The following is a 21041-nucleotide window of genomic DNA, read 5'->3' on the forward strand; positions in this document are numbered from 1 at the left end:
CTGCTTAAAGCATTTTCTGTCAAGGATTGCTTATGATGTCAAATTTATCAGGTTTTGACTACAAGATTAAAAACCCTTGAATGGATTACAGCTCCATGACATGTCATCCATTCTTCCATGTTTATTAATCTACTGGTCTTATTTTGCATCAAACAATAAGAAAATACTGCAAAATTGCTGTTGCTGCATCATAATGGTGATCCTTTCTGCAGTATAGTGACAGGATGTTGCTACAGAAAATAAAACATTTTGAACAATTCTATTTTGCATTCAATGTTTATTTTTTTAATATTCAAATTGAATGACTCTGGATAATGGCTATAGCAGTTCTAAACTTTGCTGCTGTGATCAGCACTTGGAGTAGTTATCACACTGACCAGAAATACCTAGTTGACTGGAGCTTGTGTGCAAAACACATTTTATGCACATCTTTAATTAATATAAATTTTCATTTAACTTTTTCACGAAAACTGTGTGTAGCAGCAGTACAGGTGGCAAACTGTAATAAGTGATTTCTACAGGAGTTGATTGGGCTAAAAATATCATTGCCACATCATTAGACAAAAACCATCTCACAGACAGGCTCGAAAGCAAATTTATCACAGGCAGACGATTTGGTTCAATGAGGGAGGGGTGTGTGAAACAGTTTAATAACGGTATTAAGCAAGAAACCTGTTGTTGGGAGATAGTTTCCAAAAACATGTTTATAAGCAGTACTGATTAATGGAGGCAATTTTATTTTCTGGCTGATCAGTCTGGCGATTAATCTTTAATCACAGTAAAAAAACAAAATTGTTAATACACACAAATAAAATCATTTTACTGGTCAGTGTACAAATAATCTCATCGGTGTTAACTACAATAATTATGCAACTTGCATGGACATTTAGAATGAAGAGGTGTAAATTTTGCACACCATAGATTAAAAATATGGATTTTAAAATAATTGTCTTGTGGTGAATAGCAAGGTCATATTAATGCATGACAATAGTTCAGAATGAAATGAGCTAGGGCAGTCTCAAACCAGTTTCCAATAAGTGCAAGTCCAACAACCTAGGATTTGATAGTTTCAGAGATGATGCAGAGAATCAAGATGTCACAATGGCGCAGCCTGAACTATTTTTCTGAGGCTGTAACTTGCTGAAGCACTGCACAGAAAACATTGCTCCGAACCCTAACCTGCACCGGTAATTGCCAGTTTACTTTTTAAAACTACAACACATGCAAGAATATAAAAATTTTTACATCACCTTGCAAAAATAAATCTTCTATTGACAATCTTAAACCCCTGACCATTCATTATTTTTGTATTTAATAAAGACAGAGGGAACTAGTTTTTTTAAGCCTGACGTGCAACTCTGTCAAGAAAATGATCTTACTTAAATATACACATCATTGAAAATATTTTAGAGAAAAGCAAATGAAAAAGGTGCTGCTCTCCACCTCACCTACCGTTTTCTGGTGACAGCTTGTCATATGCATCTTCATAGATATAATTGCGTCGAATTGTGACATTAATCCCGTCTAAAAATGGCCCCTCCCCTTGCACTTCCTGTTTGTCCGCAAAGATCAATCTTTGGAAGATCTTAAAAAGAAATCACTGTAGGTAAAATGAAGGCAAACTGACAAAAAAAACATTGCCAAATAAACCCCAAATTTGGCATATTCATTTTTCAATTCATTTTATTGGTACAATTTACATGTAAATAGCTGTGACTAATCTTTTTAGTTTGTCATCTAATTTCCCTACACTACTGCCTAAATATATAACTTTTATACATTGCAGGACCCTATCTGGATGGTGAATACTCACACTTACATAGCATCTCATGTTAAACCGGTTTGTTTTTTTGGTTGAAGTGCAGTGATTGTAGTTCTGTCAGCAGAAAGAAGGCAATGCCACTACAGATGTTGGATTTATGAAATTACCCATGACAATGAAACACCTTAATTTAAAGGCTAATGAATGAATATGAGCCACTATGAGTTATAATCTTTGATGTTGTTGGAACAACCGTGGAATACTGCTCCGGAGTATTTGGTCTTTTCCTCACGAGTGCCAAATTCCATAGAAGATATGTTATCACAGAGTCAGGATACATGGAATCACTTGGTAACAATGTATTGCCAGGGGTTAACTGGTGTTCGGCTTTGATGTCAAGTGTTCTAACCACTTATACAATAAATGTTATGAAACCCTCCTGTAGATTTAAGTTTATAATAATAACCTTGGTGAAATGTAAACTAGATCCAACAACAACAACTTATATTTATATAGCGCCTTTAGCGTAATAAAACTTCCCAAGGCACTTGACAGGAGCGTTAACAAAATTTGACACCAAGCTACACAAGGAGATATTCGGGCAGTTGACCAAAAGATTGTTCAAAAAGGTAGGTTTAAAACAGTGTCTTAAAGGAGGAAAGCGTTGGAGAGAAGTGTAGAGATTTAGAGAGGGAATTTCTTAGGGCTGAGGCAGCTGAAGGCACGGCCACCACTGATGGAGCAATTAAAATCAGGGATGCTCAGGAGGCCAGAATTCGAAGAGCACAGATATATCGGAGGGTTATGGGGTTGGAGGAGATTACAGAGAGATAGGGAGAAATGAGGCCATGGAGGGATTTGAAAACAAGGATGAGAATTGTAAAAGCGTGGCGTTACTTAACCAAGAGATAATGTAGGTCAGTTAGCACAGGGGTGAAGGCTGAACAGGACTTGATGCAAGTTAGGGCATGGGCAGCAAAGTTTTGGATGACCTCAAGTTTACAAACAGTAGAATGTGGGAGGCCAGCCAAGCATATGTTGGAATCAAGTCTAGAGGTAGAAATGGCAGGGCTGAGGGTTTCAGCAGATGAGATGAGGCAGGGGTGGAGTCAGGCGATGTTCAAGATGGAGTTAGGTGGTCTTAGTGACGGAGTTTGAGGAGGATGGTGTGGTCAACAGTATCAAAGGCTGCAGACAGGTCAAAAGAATGAGGAGGAATCGTCCACCTTTGTCAAAGTCATATAGGATGCAATTTGTGACCTTTTTAAGAGCCGGTATTGTGGTTGGGGGGGGGGGGGGGGGGGGGGGGGGGGGGAAGAGAAGGAAACCAGATTGGAGGGATTCAAACATGCAGAGTTCCAGGAAAGAGGCAACAACACGTTCAAAGACTTTGGAGAGGAAAGGGAGGTTGGAGATGGGGCAGCAGGGAGAGCAGGTTTAAATGAGAGGGGGACAGTAACCGAAGAGAGGCAACAGTTAATATCAGCTAATATTGGAGCCAGAAAGGGACGTTGGGTGGTCAGCAGTTTAGTAGGAAAGGGTCGAGGGAGCAGGAAGTGGGTCTCATGGACAGGATGAGCTCATAGGGGGCATGAGGTGAGGTAGGAAAGAAAACTAGAGAAAGATGTGAGTTCAGGGGGAAACCTTAGAGGAAGTTTGGCCCAGTGGGCTTGGGGAAGGGAGGGACGTGGCAGAGGCAGTTGATCAGATGGTCTCAATCTTAGTGATAAAGAAGTCCATGAGCTCATCACATTTGTTATTGGAGGCGAGGGTGGAGGAGACAGGGAAGGGGAGTTTAAGACAACGGTTTGCAGTAGAAAACAGAAGCCGGGGGTTATCTTTGCAGTGCACTCTAGCTAAATACAAATGCCCCCATGGATGTACGTGGCTCCATTATTCCACTGTGAGATACATACATTACACTTCGGTGCAACGGGCTTTAAGCAGCCAGAATTATGATGAGTACAGACATCACATGAATCTGACCCTGGCAGTTACTGAGAGCAAAAAAGTTAGCTCTATGGGATTAATTATGTCAGCATAATCTAGACAAAAAGCAAAATTTGTGGTGGAAACAATCTGGAACAGATTCAATTGAGAATTGACAACTTTTCGTAACAGTAGAAATTTTAATGTGCACTGCTTTTTAATTAAGCCAAAAACTTACTTTTTTTCTGCAAGGTTAGCAGGTTTAATTTATTTGTATGATATTTCTTTGTAGACTATTTAATGGAGGTATTAAATGGTGAAAAATAGTAAGTAGCCTGTCCATTAAAATAGCAGACAGTAAAAGGTCATAAATGCATAAGACAGTCATAGAGAATAATGGCCTGGAATTTGCAGTCCATAGTTAAATGGATCGCAACGTCAGGATTTAGTGCATGTGCAGCCCTACCTGGAAATCCTGAAGTTCACTGCTCCTGCACAGGCTACACTGTGCACCCCTCACCAAGTCGCCAATCAGTGTAATCTCTCAAATCATCAAAACTGACGAAAACTTTGGCCGTTCCGTGGTAACACCACTGTTAAATGCCCCATTAAAAGTTAGACACTTCTGGATTAACTGGGGTTTTAACAGCTTATGGACTGTTAAACAAAGGTTATGGCCCTGGCGAGTGTCAAATTCATCCATTTTAATAACAATTTAAATGAAGAAACTTTTTAAGTTTGTTCATCTTTATTTCAGGCTTTCCTTTTCCCCATACGAGAGCCCAATCTTTGTTTTGCTCGCTAACATTTTTAAAAAGTTAGAATCAAAGGAGCGTACCTACTTCCTGGTTCGCTGTCTGTGAGAATTCTGCATTTTGACTGGCTGCTGAGACAGCTTGTTGATGTCACAGCAGCTCTTCACTGGGAATCCCCATTAACTTGCATTGATCGAAATTCTCGCCAGAGATCACAAAATATTTGCGCAAAATCTTACTTTGGGCCAGTGGCAAATGCTTTTGCTTCGCCGCTGACCGCAAATTCCAGGTCAATATTGCAAACAGTAGTTTCTCGGATGTACAGTTAACAACAGAATACTATTTACCTTTACTCTTTCTTCAAATGGAACGACAAAAGGCAGTTCAGTTAAAATGGCAAGATGGCGTTCTTCAGATACTGATAACTGAGCTGGCTCCTGCCCAACTGATAAAATAAAAACAGAATAAAAAAGGTGAATTACCCAGAATTTGCCAAATTCCAAAATATCGAACACATAAACCTGACAGTGATGCTACCTGATATTCAGGAATAATTCTATGTTCAAATGACACATATAAACTTAATTACATACATACATATACACTCTTGTAACAGTGATTACACTTCAAAAGTACTTCATTGGCTGTAAACCACTTTAGGTTGTCCTGTGGGTGCGAAACATGCTACATAAATGCAATTTTTTTCTTTCTTTATATCTTGCCATTTTCTTTTTCCCACTTTACTTTTGAGAAAACGAGGAAATTTCACCAACTGCACACTGCAAGCTATAAATACAAGCTTCCAAATAACTCATGCACCAATACTGGCAGTTTTAAGTCAGGACTGAAGTACATGCAACAGAAGCAGTAATAAAACAGTGTTCATTGGGGTTCATATATGCACAGAATATACAGAAGAGAGCAATACAAGGTTCCTCCTACTTGCATTGTACTGTGACACACATTTTACTAAACACTGACAGAATCTCATTCAGCAGGAGAAGGTGTGGTGGACAGCTATCAAGGGTCACAGAAACATAGAAGCATAGAAAATAGGTGCAGGAGTAGGCCATTCGGCCCTTCTAGCCTGCACCGCCATTCAATGAGTTCATGGCTGAACATGCAACTTCAGTATCCCATTCCTGCTTTCTCACCATACCCCTTGATTCCCCTAGTAGTAAGGACTTCATCAAACTCCTTTTTGAATATATTTAGTGAATTGGCCTCAACAACTTTCTGTGGTAGAGAATTCCACAGGTTCACCACTCTCTGGGTGAAGAAATTCCTCCTCATCTCGATCCTAAATGGCTTACCCCTTATCCTTAGACTGTGTCCCCTGGTTCTGGACTTCCCCAACATTGGGAACATTCTTCCTGCATCTAACCTGTCTAACCCTGTCAGAATTTTAAACATTCTTCTGAACTCCAGTGAATACAAGCCCAGTTGATCCAGTCTTTCTTGATAGGTCAGTCCCGCCATCCCGGGAATCAGTCTGGTGAACCTTCGCTGCACTCCCTCAGTCATAAAAACTCTCTCCACAAAATAAAATCACTTCGGAGAAAAGCAGTTGACATAAGAACATAAGAATTAGGAACAGGAGTTGGACATCTAGCCCTTTGAGCCTGCTCCGCCATTCAACAAGATCATGGCTGATCTGGCCGTGGACTCAGCTCCACTTACCCGCCTGTTCCCCGTAACCTTTAATTCCCTTATTGGTTAAAAATCTATCTATCTGATTTGAATACATTCAATGAGCTAGCCTCAACTGCTTCCTTGGGCAGAGAATTCCACAGATTCACAACCCTCTGGGAGAAGAAATTCCTTCTCAACTCGGTTTTAAATTGGCTCCCCCGTATTTTGAGGCTGTGCCCCCTAGTTCTAGTCTCCCCGACCAGTGGAAACAGCCTCTCTGCCTCTATCTTTGTCTATCCCTTTCATTATTTTAAATGTTTCTATAAGATCACCCCTCATCCTTCTGAACTCCAACAAGTAAAGACCCAGTCTACTCAATCTATCATCATAAGGTAATCCTCTCATCTCCGGAATCAGCCGAGTGAATCGTCTCTGTACCCCCTCCAAAGCTAGTATATCCTTCCTTAAGTAAGGTGACCAAAACTGCACGCAGTACTCCAGGTGCGGCCTCACCAATGCCCTGTACAGTTGCAGCAGGACCTCCCTGCTTTTGTACTCCATCCCTCTCGCAACGAAGGCCAACATTCCATTCGCCTTCCTGATTACCTGCTGCACCTGCAAACTAACTTTTTGGGATTCATGCACAAGGACCCCCAGGTCCCTCTGCATTGCAGCATGTTGTAATTTCTCCCCATTCAGATAATATTCCCTTTTACTGTTTTTTTTCCCCCCCTCCCCCCAAGGTGGATGATCTCACATTTTCTGACATTGTATTCCATCTGCCAAACCTTAACCCATTCGCTTAACCTATCTAAATCTCTTTGCAGCCTCTGTCCTCTACACAACCCGCTTTCCCACTAATCTTTGTGTCATCTGCAAATTTTGTTACACTACACTCTGTTCCCTCTTCCAGGTCTCTATGTATATTGTAAACAGTTGTGGTCCCAGCACCGATCCCTGTGGCTCACCACTAATCACCGATTTCCAACCCAAAAAGGACCCATTTAGCCCGACTCTCTGCTTTCTATTAGCCAGCCAATTCTCGATCCATGCTAATACATTTCCTCTGACTCCGCGTACCTTTATCTTCTGCAGTAACCTTTTGTGTGGCATCTTATCGAATACCTTTTGGAAATCTAAATACAGCACATCCATCGGTATACCTCTATCCACCATGCTCGTTATATCCTCAAAGAATTCCAGTAAATTAGTTAAACATGATTTCCCCTTCAAGAATCCATGCTGCATCTGCTTGATTGCACTATTCCTATCGAATTGTCCCGCTATTTCTTCCTTAATGATAGCTTCAAGCAATTTCCCCACTACAGATGTTAAACTAACCGGCCTGTAGTTACCTGCCTTTTGTCTGCCCCCCTTTTTTTTTTAAAAAGAGGCTTTACATTAGCTGCTTTCCAATCCGTTGGTACCTCCCCAGAGTCCAGAGAATTTTGGTAGATTATAACGAATGCATCTGCTATAACTTCCGCCATCTCTTTTAATACCCTGGGATGCATTTCATCCGGACCAGGGGACTTGTCTACCTTAAGTCCCATTAGCCTGTCTAGCACTATCCCCCTAGTGATAGTGATTATCTCAAGGTCCTCCCTTCCCACATTCCTTTGACCAGCAATTTTTGGCATGGTTTTTGTGTCTTCCACTGTGAAGACCGAAGCAAAATAATTGTTTACGGTCTCAGCCATTTCCACATTTCCCATTATTAAATCCCCCATCTCATCTTCTAAGGGACCAACATTTACTTTAGTCACTCTTTTCCGTTTTATGTATCGGTAAAAGCTTTTACTATCTGTTTTTATGTTTTGCGCAAGTTTACCTTTGTAATCTATCTTTCCTTTCTTTATTGCTTTCTTAGTCATTCTTTGCTGTCGTTTAAAATTTTCCCAATCTTCTAGTTTCCCACTAACCTTGGCCACTTTATACGCATTGGTTTTTAATTTGATACTCTCCTTTATTTCCTTGGTTATCCACGGCTGGTTATCCCTTCTCTTACCGCCCTTCTTTTTCACTGGAATATATTTTTGTTGAGCACTATGAAAGAGCTCCTGAAAAGTCCTCCACTGTTCCTCAATTGTGCCACTGTTTAGTCTGTGTTTCCAGTCTACTTCAGCCAACTCTGCCCTCATCCCACTGTAGTCCCCTTTGTTTAAGCATAGTACGCTCGTTTGAGACACTACTTCCTCACCCTCAATTTGTATTACAAATTCAACCATACTGTGATCACTCATTCCAAGAGGATTTTTTACTAGGAGATCGTTTATTATTCCTGTCTCATTCCACAGGACCAGATCTAAGATAGCTTGCTCTCTTGTAAGTTCTGTAACATACTGTTCTAAGAAACAATCCCGTATGCATTCTATGAATTCCTCCTCAAGGCTACCCCATGCGATTTGATTTGACCAATCGATATGTCGGTTAAAATCCCCCATGATTACTGCCGTTCCTTTTTCACATGCCTCCATTATTCCCTTGATTATTGCTCGTCCCACCATGAAGTTATTATTTGGGGGCCTATAAACTACGCCCACCAGTGACTTTTTCCCCTTACTATCTCTAATCTCCACCCACAATGATTCAACATTTTTGTTCATTAGAGCCAATATCGTCTCACAACTGCCCTGATATCATCCTTTATTAACAGAGCTACCCCACCTCCTTTCCCTTCTTGTCTATCTTTCCGAATTGTCAGATACCCCTGTATGTTTAATTCCCAGTCTTGGCCCCCCTGCAACCACGTTTCTGTAATGGCCACCAATCATACCCATTTGTAATGATTTGTGCCGTCAACTCATTTACTTTATTTCGAATGTTGCGTGCGTCTAGGTAGTGTTGTTATACTAGTTTTTAAACCATGATTTTTAGTTTTGACTCCTCCTGCAGCCCCTTTATATTCATACATATTGTCCCTTCTTATCACCTTGTGGTTTACACTTACCCCAGTGCTACTCTGCTCTGTTGCCTCCTGCCTTTTGCATTCTTTCTTGGGGTCCTGTTCATCTGAGCTCTCACCCACTCCAACTAGCTCAGAGCCGTCTCCTGGGTTCCGAATACTCCTTGCATTGAGGCACCGAGCTTTCATGCTTGCCTTTTTATTACACTTTGACCCTTTAGAATTTTGCTGTACAGTAGCCCTTTTTGTTTTTTGCCTTGGGTTTCTCTGCCCTCCACTTTTACTCATCTCCTTTCTGTCTTTTGCTTTTGTCTCCATTTTGTTTCCCTCTGTCTCCCTGCATTGGTTCCCATCCCCCTGCCATATTAGTTTAACTCCTACCCAACAGCACTAGCAAACACTCCCCATAGGACATGGGTTCCGATCCTGCCCAGGTGCAGGCGGTCCAGTTTGTACTGGTCCCACCTCACCCAGAACCAGTTCCAATGCCCCAGGAATTTGAAGCCCTCCCTGCTGCACCACTGCTCAAGCCACGTATTCATCTGAGCTATCCTGCGATTCCTCCTCTGACGAGCTCGTGGCACTGGTAGCAATCCTGAGATTACTACTTTTGAGGTCCTAAGTTTTAATTTAGTTCCAAGCCCCTTAAATTCGTCTCGTAGGACCTCATCCATTTATTTACCGATAACATTGGTGCCAATGTGCACCACGACAACTGGCTGTTCATCCTCCCTTTTCAGAATATCCTGCACCCGCTCCGAGACATCCCTGACCCTTGCACCAGGGAGGCAACATACCATCCTGGAGTCTCGGTTGCGGCCGCAGAAACGCCTATCTATTCCCCTTACCATTGAATCCCCTATCACTATCGCTCTCCCACTCTTTTTCCTGCCCTCCTGTGCAGCAGAGCCAGCCACGGTGCCATGAGCTTGGCTGCTGCTGCCCTCCCCTGATGAGTCATCCCCCTCAACAGTACTCAAAGCGGTGTACCTGTTTTGCAGGGGGATGACCGCAGGGGACCCCTGCACTACCTTCCTTGCACTGCTCTTCCTGCTGGTCTTCCATTCCCTATCTGGCTGTGGACCCTTCACCTGCGGTAAGACCAACTCGCTACACGTGCTACTCACATCATTCTCAGCATCGTGGATGCTCCAGAGTAAATCCACCCTCATCTCCAATTCCGCAACGCGGACCGTCAGGAACTGGAGGCGGATACACTTCCCGCACACGTAGTCGTCAGAGACACCGGAAGTGTCCGAGTTCCCACATGGTACAGGAGGAGCATATCACGTGTCCGAGCTCTCCTGCCATGACTTAACCCTTAGCTACACTTAAATTGGCAACAGCAATGCTAAAGCTTACTCACTGTTATAGAAGAGAAAAAAGAAAAACTACTCACCAATCACCAGCCAATCACTTACCCCCTTGGCTGTGACGTCACCTTTCTGTTTCTTTCTACTTCTTTTTTGCCTTCTCCCTGTAGCTGCACAAGCTGGGCCTTTATAGGCCTCACGCCTCAGCAACGCACCACCCGACTGCTGAACTCGCGGACTTTATAGGCCTGTCGCCGACCCCGGACTCACACCTCAGCGACGCACCTCCCGACTGCTGAACTCGCGGCCTTTATAGGCCTCTCGCTGATCCCCGGACTCACGCCTCAGCGACGCACCTTAATTGAAGGTATTTCTGCCACAGTACTCCAATGGGGGAATCTATAGTTTCATGAATGCATCCTGATTTCACTGCAGGGTACATACTACTATTTTCCAGAACATCTGTATCAAGGCAAACTGCTTTGGCAGTACTGTCTGGTACCATAAGACTGGGATACATCATGAAGCATATAGAGGGAGCTCAATAAGTGTGTTCATGTAGGCTCCAAGAGGATCTCCACTGGGATCCCTAAAAGTTAATTATTTTGGTCACCCCTATGATGGACTTAAACTCCTCCAATACAGTAGCCAAGAATGATTGGATCATGTGGATGAGATGAGAATATATGCAAATGTCTTCAACTGCAAATCTTCAGCATATTCATCTATTGATTGATTCTAGAAATGTATTGGAATGGATTCTAAGATCCCCATCCCAAAACCTATTACTAGTGAAGAGGTATCTGGATTTCCTTCCCCCACCACCCCTGCCTCGCTACCCTTCTCCTCTTGCAGCTTCATAACTGTCAGACCATTGGAGGGCTTCTTGGTTCTGAGTATTGAAAGCCGAACGTGGATGGAAAGTAGAACTAGTTTTGTTTCAGAAGCAAAAAAGCTATGTATCACCCAGGAATCACTCAAGGGTCCCTGAAATAAATCAAGTGCCAGACCAGGATATAATAAAATTACTACACCGTTCAAGGTCCTATTTGGGTTGCAATGGAATAATCCATTCTCCAAAAGTCTGAAGCGGTTTGTGCCCTTGTCCCACAAAGTTGTTGAGGCCAATTCACTAAATATATTCAAAAAGGAGTTAGATGAGGTCCTTACTGCTAGGGGGATCAAGGGGTATGGCGAGAAAGCAGGAATGGGGTACTGAAGTTGAATGTTCAGCCATGAACTCATTGAATGGCGGTGCAGGCTAGAAGGGCCGAATGGCCTACTCCTGCACCTATTTTCTATGTTTCTACCTATTTTCTATGTTACAACTGGTGGATTTGTGTGTCTGTAGAATTAGGGAGAATCAGGACTATATTATAAATGTGAATTATGGTTAAATTGACTGAATATAGCAAAAGAGACAAGTGACCCTCCAAATGCATACAACTGGCCAAAAGAATGGAAAATTGCTGCACTCAATAAAACAATGACCAGGAGAAACATAGCCCATTAAATAGCAAGAACAAACTAGCCAGTAATGACTCACCATGGATGAATGAAGAAATATAGGCAAAACTGAAGCTAAAGAAAAAGCCATACACTAAGTACAGAGTCAACAAACAAGAGGATGACAAAAAGGAATATGAAAAGGTTAGAAAAGAAGTCAAAAAAACAATTGGGAAGGAAAAGAAAAAGTACAAAACTAAATTATCAAGGAATATAAAAATTAATAGTAAAGTATTCTAGAGACACAAATAACAAAAGGAAAATCAGGATAGGGATCGGGCCACTAAGGGATACACATAATAAACTCACCGGTAATGACAGCGAAATGGCAGAAAAATTCAATTACTTTGCATCAGTATTGACCAGAGATACAAACATGGTGGACATGACATTAAAAGAACAGATCAAAAAATATAAAGACAGGGGGGGAAAGAAGAGATAATTGGTAGATTAACCAAACAGAGAGGTTAAAACTCCTGGTCCTACGCATCTGCGCATATTAAAAGAAGATGGGAAAGAGATAGCAGTGGCATTATTTCATATATAATATATATATGTAAAAAATTAAAAAAGGGAATAGTGCCAGAAGACTGGCAGACAGCTAATGTAATTCGATACAGATTGGGAAGGACAAGACAAAGACCAAAGTAATAAATTGGAAAAAAAAATTGATTTTGAGGGGATGAGAATGGAACTATGAAAAATAAACTGGAAAAATTGATTTCAAGAAATAGAAAATGGGAAATAGAACAAGTCCAGGGACCTACAGACCAATGAGCTTGTCGGTGGTAGGAAAGAAAATCAAATCTTTACTCAAAAATGTTATCGTAAAAACATCTGGAAACTGAAAATATAATAAAAAGAGTAGTCAGCACAGATTTCAAAAGGGAAAGTCAGGCTTGACCAACCTTATTGAATTCTTTGAAGTAGTAGTAACAGAAAGGATAGACAAGGGTAATGCAGTAGACATAATATATTTGGATTTTCAAAAGATCTTCGACAAGGTACCGCAGAGTAGACTCAAGATTAACGTCAGAACATGGTGAGTCAGGCGACAAAGGGCAGAATGGATAGCAAAGCTGGCTACAAAACAGAAAACAGAGTGTAGGGGTTAAAGGTAGTTACTCAGACTGGCAAAAGGTGGGAAGTGGTGTTCCACAAGGATTGGTGCTGGGACCACTGTTGTTCACTATTTACATAAGCAATTTGGACTCGGGAATCAGAGATAAAATGTCAAAATTTGGGGATGACGCCAAATTTTTTTTTGGGGGGGGGGGATTTAGTCAATACTGAGGAGGACTGCGACAAAATACAGGAAGACATTAATAAACTTGCAGAATGGGCGTGCAATTGGCAAATGAACTTCAATATGGTTAAGTGAGAGGTGGTGCATTTTGATAGCAAGAATAAGGAGGCCACATACTCCTTGGAAAATAAGGAAAATATTGCATTGTGTAAGAATGAATGAGCAACATAAGTATACAATAAAAGGAACAAAGTTAACATAGGGGAGACTGAAAGGGACAATAGACAATGTCCACAAGCAATTAAAAAAGCAAATAAAATATTGGGATACATAGCTAGAAAGTAGAGTACAAGTCTGAAAAGAATATGCTGGGTTTTATGCACTTGTCAGACCTCACTTAGAATATGGGCCAGATTTTCGGCTTTTGGGATTTTTCGGCAAACAGTAGCGATACGTGAAACTTAACGTTTTCGCTGCGCTACCGTTTTTCGGTCAAATTTTCGGCCTTACATCTCGGTAAGGGAGGCGTTGCACAAGCATTCGCAGCGCAAAACTTTCGTCCGGGGCTGGGATCGCTGAGAGGCCTTGGGAATGGTTGGGAGGGCATTCCAAAAACATTTACAAGAACCTTACCTATCTAATCGTTGCAAAAAAATAAAAAATAAAAACTTTAACTTACTTTTTTGCAGGTTTTCGTACTTAGCGCCGCTGGCAGGGCTGCACCAACAGATTTGACCTGTAGCTATTCTGGGTGCGGCGTACAGGTCGGGAGGGTGCTGAAACTCGGACGCAAACACAATCAGAGTCGTTGTATGTCGGCGCACCTCTCCCCGCCGCAAACGGGTACCCCCCACACGAACTTTGCGACCAGGTTTTCGCCGCGAAGAGTCAAATCGCGACGAAAACCCGGTCGCAAACCTCTTGAAAATCTGGCCCATTGTCATGAGTCAGGGAAAAATAATTGTGTTGCACACCAATTTGCCTCAAGGAGGAAGTGGAGATCACCAAGCCATGTTCTTGTAGAGGGTAGATGGAATGAGACAGTAATTAATCATTATCTTAGCTACAGAATTTTGAATGATCTGTACTCATATGTCAACTTCAACCAGTTTTAATAACGAACAATTTATATTACAAAGAACAAGAAAATGGCTGACAGATACAAATAATTAAATCTTGTAGTGGTACAATTCTTAAAGTGATTGTGCTTCGACATTTAGGAAATAGTACATATAAGATCGCTTCATCTCGAGTTTCTCAACACACTGAGGACATTATTGCACAATAATTTTGACCACTGCCCAAAGTTGTCTTTACCCTGCTGCTGAGAATTAAAAAGAAACTGCTGCTTTTAAATGGCCAATAGTGTTGCAACTGGCAATACTCTAGTGCACCAGAAATGAAGATGATATTGTTAACTTGTTCCAGATGAGGTAATGAGAGTTCATTGTACAGCTTTATTGAAATTGATGTCTGCAGTTACTGGTTCCAAATTTGAGGTCAATATTGCTTTTACAATGGGCTTCATTACAACAATGGCTATACTTCATAAGTGCTTTGTTGTCTGTGAAGCACATTGGGACATTGTTACAAAAGATTCTGTATGAATACAAGATCATTCTCCTTTGTTTCTTCAGACTAAAGTGTTAGACATCTTCTTTACCAGTCAAATCAGCACCTACACTACAAGTGTCAAAGCTCCAAGTCCCAGAATTATTCCGACGGCGACGAGCTGCGTCCAAAACATCAATGTATTCTCAAGTTAACATTTTAAACTATATCCTATATCCCAAACATCATTTCAGCTGTGAATTTCACTTTTATTGATTGAAAACATTATGTGAATGAAAAAACTCAACTGATACAAATATGTCTTCAAGATTTACACTATGAAGAAATCCATTGGTTTTTATATTGGCAAGACCAAAGAGGAAAGGGACACCTCTGCAAAGTAACCTCCTGCATCCAAACAAAATCAGTGGCCCTTGAACAGTTTGAAATCATCAGTACTACCATTTTTATATAGGAATGCAGAAGAGGTCAGTGCATTCCATCTGGCCAGTCCCAGAACTGGTTCCAGTTCCAATTTTCATAGGTTTACTTTTATAGCATATAGAGAACAGGAGATACTCAAGTAGAAACATAGAAATTTACAGCACAGAAGGAGGCCATTTCAGCCCATCGTGTCTGTGCCGGCCGACAAAGAGCCACGCAGCCCTTGGTCAACAGCCCTAAAGGTTACATATCAATCTATGAACAATGACAGAAAGGCAAAGAGCACCCAGCCCAACCAGTCCGCCTCACACAACTGTGACACCCCTTATACTGAAACATTCCACACACCTCCCCAACCGGAGCCATGTGATCTCTTATTAATTCATTATTTACGCACCACTTCCTCTGCAATAACCGCAATACAACACATCAAGGACAAGTAATATTACTTACATTATAGCTAAAAGAAAAACACTTGCATATCTAAAATTTACATTAAAAATAAATTGTCCATTTTTGCCATCTTCCAGTTTCTGCCGGCTCCTATTGCACAAGCTGACTGCTTTCTTTCATCTGCAGGATCCTGGCCAAAATTTATCCCTCAAGCAACATCAATAAAAAATCTAATTACTTGTCATTTATCTTATTGCAATTTCGGAGATCTTGCTGTACGCAAATTAGCTGCCAAACTTCCCTACATTACAACAGCAACTACACTTCAGAAGTACTTCATTCACTGTGAAGGACCTGCTCTATTTGCACATCCCCAATTTTAATCACCATCATTGGCGGCCATGCCTTCAGCTGCCTCAGCCCCAAGCGTTGGAATTTTTTCCCTAAACCTTTCCGCCTCAAGAACTGCAGTGATTTAACTGATAATTTGAAGAGTCAACATTGGGACAAAGCATAGCCCTTTGCACCTTTTTGAATTATAAATGATAAAAGCCCTGATGTAACTGCCGTGGCTCAGCTCGCAGTATTCATTTGATGAGAAGATATGAATTACAGGGGACCTTGTAGAATCAGCGCCACTGAGAGCCACAACAGTAAATGACCACCTCAGTAACTTGGTCGGGACTCTGGGCAAATTGGATGTGGACTGGACAAGAGCAGAGTATCTGGCCACCTTCAATGGTGGACAATAAAGCTGGAGTTTTGGCAAAACTGAAGGCCAAATTTCAAAATGCGCAGCCCAGGACAAGCTTTGAATGTTTAATTTCACGCATGTGCCTGAAACTGTGAATGGGTTGTGCACCTCCAAAAAAATTAGGGGGAACATTGCGATCCACCCAAACCAGTTTAGTAGTTTTCATTGCATTTTGTATCAATAAGCTTTGTGTAGTAATATAATCCTATGGATGTCGTTATTAAAACTGTAAATTTTATTCGATATCTGGCAGTTTAACCTCAGTTGAAAGATTGTGAAATTCACTGGACTGCCATAATTACACAACAGGTTGGTGGCTAAGTCGGAGAGATATGTTGAAGCTCTTTTTTTGAATTGCCTTGTGAGATCCTTGTACTTGGATCAGAAAGGGAAAAATGTTACTGAATTGCAGGACAACGAATGGCTTGCTACGGTACACCTGAACTTGCTCAATAGAAAAATGCAGCTGCGCAACCGAGTGACAAATTACCATGAGAATATTTGCGCCTTTGAGATTAAGTTTCAGCTGTGGGAGAAGCAACTTTCCCAGGGTAATTGGACACATTTTTTCACCTTGAAGTCACTACATGACACTGTTGGGACTCAATGTGATTGTGCCACAAAACATTACGTGTGCAAAATTGCTGAACTGAGAAAGGTTTGTGAACAATGACCGTGACTTCAGAAACGAAGGAGCGTTTGCAATTTTCAGCATCCCATTTTCTGTCAATGTGCATGAAATACCAGAGCAACTCCCAATGGAAGTTATTGAATTGCAGTGACACACTCTGCTGAAGGACAAGTTTTCTGATATTGGCATTTCTAAGCTTGATCAACACCAAATTATCCCAAACTTAAGTTCTTTGAATCAAGAATACTTTTCATATTTGGGATCACACTCGTGTGAATAACTATTTGGCGTAATGCATATCAACAGGTCTAAACCACGTACTCAACTTTATGACACAAACTTGAACTTGATACTCAAGATAGCTTCAGCCCAGTCATTTGCTCCAAATGTTGATGCGATGGTTCAAGCTATAAAGGTGACAGGTTGCAGTAAATAAAATCTAAATACAAGTACAACATGATTTATCTTCATTTCTTTGAATAACTTTTGCTGAATCAGTTTCACCATATAAAAATGAGTCTGATACCCCACGCACAGGCAACTTCCACCCCTGGAGTTCAGGACTAGAAAAACAGGTCCTTCATTGAAACATCTAAACTCACGAGGAAGCAAGTCATCCTCGTTCAAGGAACCGCCTATGATGATGATGATGATGATGATGATGATGATGATGTAGTCCCATGCTGCTCTATTGTTGGTTTCTTTCGGTGGACTACAGATGCAGCGCCTAAAATCCAGAACCGTCGGGACTGAGGCCGTTCCGGATTTTGGGCTTTCGATTTGTTTTCTGACGTCATGAATCCAGAAACACCCGAGTCCAGGTTCGGGTATTTCCGGATTTTGGAACGTCAGAAAGGGGGGGGGGGGGGGGGGGGGAAGGAAAGGAAAGAGATTCCCAACAAATAGCTGTCCGGGACATTCGGTCCCACCAAGGAGGATGTCGGGTTGTTGGGCCCCGCCCCAGAGGTGGTGTTTGGGCGGGGCCCTGCAGAGGAGGTCGTCAGGCGGGCCGGCCAGGAGGCCCGAGGTGAGGTCGTCAGGCGGGCCGGCCAGGAGGCCCGAGGTCAGGGCAGCAGTGGTGGGGCAAGGCGAATGGCGGCGAGGCTGGACAGCAGCGGGGCCCCGCGTCGACAGGGTCGTCAGGTCTGGATTCTGGAACATTTTACAGATTCCGGAACATTCCGGATTCTCGACGCTGCACCTGTACTAACAAAGTCAATCTGGATAGAGATGCCATAGCAATTGGATCACTTGACCTCAGTCACCACTGTGGGCATAGTTATCCCTGCTCACCATCATAGCTTAAAAACAAATACATACACAAACAGAAAAATAAACCATTGTGTTCACACCCAGTCCTAGAGTGACGCATTTATGCACTTGCAGCATCTGACCAAACAAAATCCCAAATTTGTCATTCATATTAGCTGCCTGAAAGCTTAGAAAGCAACATCGTGTCAGCAAGCTGCCATATCTTCCTTAGTTGGAAGGGTAATCCAGAGTGCAGATGTTTTTTCTTTTAACAGCCATTACCTTATTGAATGGTGGAGCAGGCTTAAAGGGCCGAATTGCCTACTTCTGCTCCTATTTCTTATGTTCTACCTGTGTTCCAATCTCTCAGAAAAGTAGTCTGGCCCAAGTGAGTGTTCATTCTCTTCCACATATACCCTGACTAAGGCCAAGAGGGGAAAAAAAATCTTGTTTGCAGAATGTCACAGTATGACCATATCAAGAGTGGGATTCAAACTCAGGAAGCCCAACGCTGCAGCACTGCACTGCTACTCTGCCTTAGAAACTCCATTTTCTAAGTACAGCATCCTGATTACAACCAGCAGGAACAAACAAAGAAAATAATTACATGGAGCTAAATACACTGTCTGCTGTTACTCACCCAAGAATTAGGAATCAGAGGCAATACAAGACTACTTGGAAAAAATGGATTTATAGGCAAGCATGGGGCCATTAATTACGTTCGTATAGGAAAGTAATGCCAATCTATGGAAGTTACTTGCAGAGAACAAATTATTTTTAATTGTGGTGATATGTCTCCATATAATAGAACTTTTACCTTCATTCAATGCTATGTACTATGCAAGAATAAAGGTATAATCACAATATGAACACTGACTACAAAAACTGGTAGAAATTAGTTATCAGGTGGATATTTTTTATTAAGTCAATGTTTATTGTTCTTTCACAAAGGGTTAAAAGCATTTAAAACAAAAACTGCCTGTACAGCAAAGCTAAACCACTATCCTACTACTAGAGCTCAATTATTCTGGTCAATTAGTCAATTTTATCTGCATTTCACCATCTAGTTTCTATCTTTTACAAGAAATATGTTCTCTACTGGTCAATGCAGTCTATTTATCATTCTAGTGGCTGCCATTTAAGTAAATGAAAAAGGCCAAACAAACACAGCCATATGTGCTTCAACAGTACTTTCACACTAATTGGGTTTATTCCATATGGAGTCAAGTGGCATTAAACAAATCATACACACATTGTTATCTGCTTGCTTCACACTGTACTGCTAGCTGAACTAGATTTAAAATTCAAGTCATTTAACATTAAAGACATGGTTGCTCTAACAAGAAAGTATTTCAGAACCTGGCGTACGTACACGCATGAAAACTTATCCAAAGCTACTAAAAATTCAAGTAAAATTTATAAGAAACTGAGTGACAAACATTCTCCATATTGCATAAATATTAGATACACGATTTGCATTGTGAATGTGAAAGTATTATTTCCTATTGCTGACTGATTCATTAAATTTGGTATTACATATAGCAATGCTGAATTTCATATATTTACTGTAGTTTTCTGTTCATTAGAAAGCAATTCAACTCAAGAATGGATTTACTAATCCAGTATCTTTAAACCAAAGTTAAAAAATCTTCCAAATCAGACTACTCACAAGGAATATAAAATAATAACCATATCGAACATTTTTGTTTTCACACAATTAAAAAAGAGATATGAACAAGGAAAGCCATTTGGTCCATTACAACCCATCCATTCAGGAAAAATCCTACAGCTCTGCTACAACTGTTTCTTAAATGATTCTTAGGTTTTTACCTCCACCACCCTACCCACTCCATTTTTTTCAATAACCAGAAGGCATCGATTTCAAGTAATTGGTGGAAGGATTAGAGGTGTGTTGGAGAACTTTTTTCATCCCGACGGTGGTGGGAGTCTGGAACTCACTGCCCCAAAGGGTGGTCGAGGAAGAAACCCTCATCACATTTATAAAGTACTTGGATGTGCACTTGAAGTGCTGTAACCTTCAAGGTTACAGACCAAGAGCTCGAAAGTGGGAATAGGCTGGATTGCTCTTTTTTGGCCGACACAGACATGATGGGCTGAATGGCCTCCTACTGCGATAGAAATTTCTATTGATTTAACAAAACTTGTATTTACATAGCACCTTTAACGTAGTAATAAGTCCCAAGGTGCTTCTCAGGAGTGTAATAAGACAGAAATTTGACACCGAGCCACATAAGAAATAATAAGGGCAGATCGAAGAGGTAGATATTAGTTGTGTCTTAAAGGAAGAAAGCGAGGTCGAGAGGTGGAGAGGTTTAGGGAAGCAGTTCCAGAGCTTAGGGCCTGGACAGCTGTAGGCACGACCACGAATGGCTGAGCGATTATAATCAGGTATGCTCAAGAGGGCAGAATTTGAGGAGCGCAAATAACTCAGGGGGTTGTGGAGCTTGTGGAGCTTAAGGAGATTACAGAGATAGGGAGGGGTGAGGCCATTGAGGGATTTGAAAACAAGGATGAGAATTTGGAGATTGAGGCATTGCTTAACCAGGAGCCAATGGAGGTCAGAGAGCATAGGGGTAATGAGTGAAGGGGACTTGGTGAGAGTTAGAACATGGACAGCTGAGTTTAGGACGATCAAGTTTATGTACGGTAGAATGTGGGAGGCTGGCCAGGAGTGCTTTGGAGTAGTCAAGTTTAGAGGTAACAAACGCATGGATGAGGGCTTCAGCAGCAGACAAGTTGAGGCAAGGGCTGAGACGGGCAATGTAACGGAGGTGGAAATAAGTGATCCTAATTGTGCCCCAGATACATGGTCGGAAGCTCAGTTCAGGGTCAAATATGACACCTAGGTTGCAAAAAGCCTGATTCAGCCTCAGGCAGATGCTAGGGAGAGGGATGGAGTCGGTGGCTAGGGAACGGAGTTTGCGGCGGGAATCAAAGACAATGGCCTT

General features: G+C 41.6%; 1 protein-coding gene across 6 annotated transcripts in view; it reads right to left on the reverse strand.

Annotated features, from left to right (window-relative positions):
• ube3c (ubiquitin protein ligase E3C) overlaps positions 1-21041 on the reverse strand; it is a 231689-nt gene that overhangs the window by 84952 nt on the left and 125696 nt on the right. For all 6 annotated transcript variants that reach the window (XM_070881630.1, XM_070881632.1, XM_070881627.1 and 3 more), the window contains 2 exons: positions 4794-4891; positions 1453-1585 (listed from right to left, as the gene is read on the reverse strand). In XM_070881630.1, the coding sequence (XP_070737731.1) occupies positions 1453-1585; positions 4794-4891 (231 nt within the window). The remainder of the gene's footprint in view (positions 1-1452; positions 1586-4793; positions 4892-21041) is intronic.

This window comes from Pristiophorus japonicus, chromosome 5, assembly GCF_044704955.1.
Source record: "Pristiophorus japonicus isolate sPriJap1 chromosome 5, sPriJap1.hap1, whole genome shotgun sequence".
NCBI classification, from domain to species: domain Eukaryota; kingdom Metazoa; phylum Chordata; class Chondrichthyes; family Pristiophoridae; genus Pristiophorus; species Pristiophorus japonicus.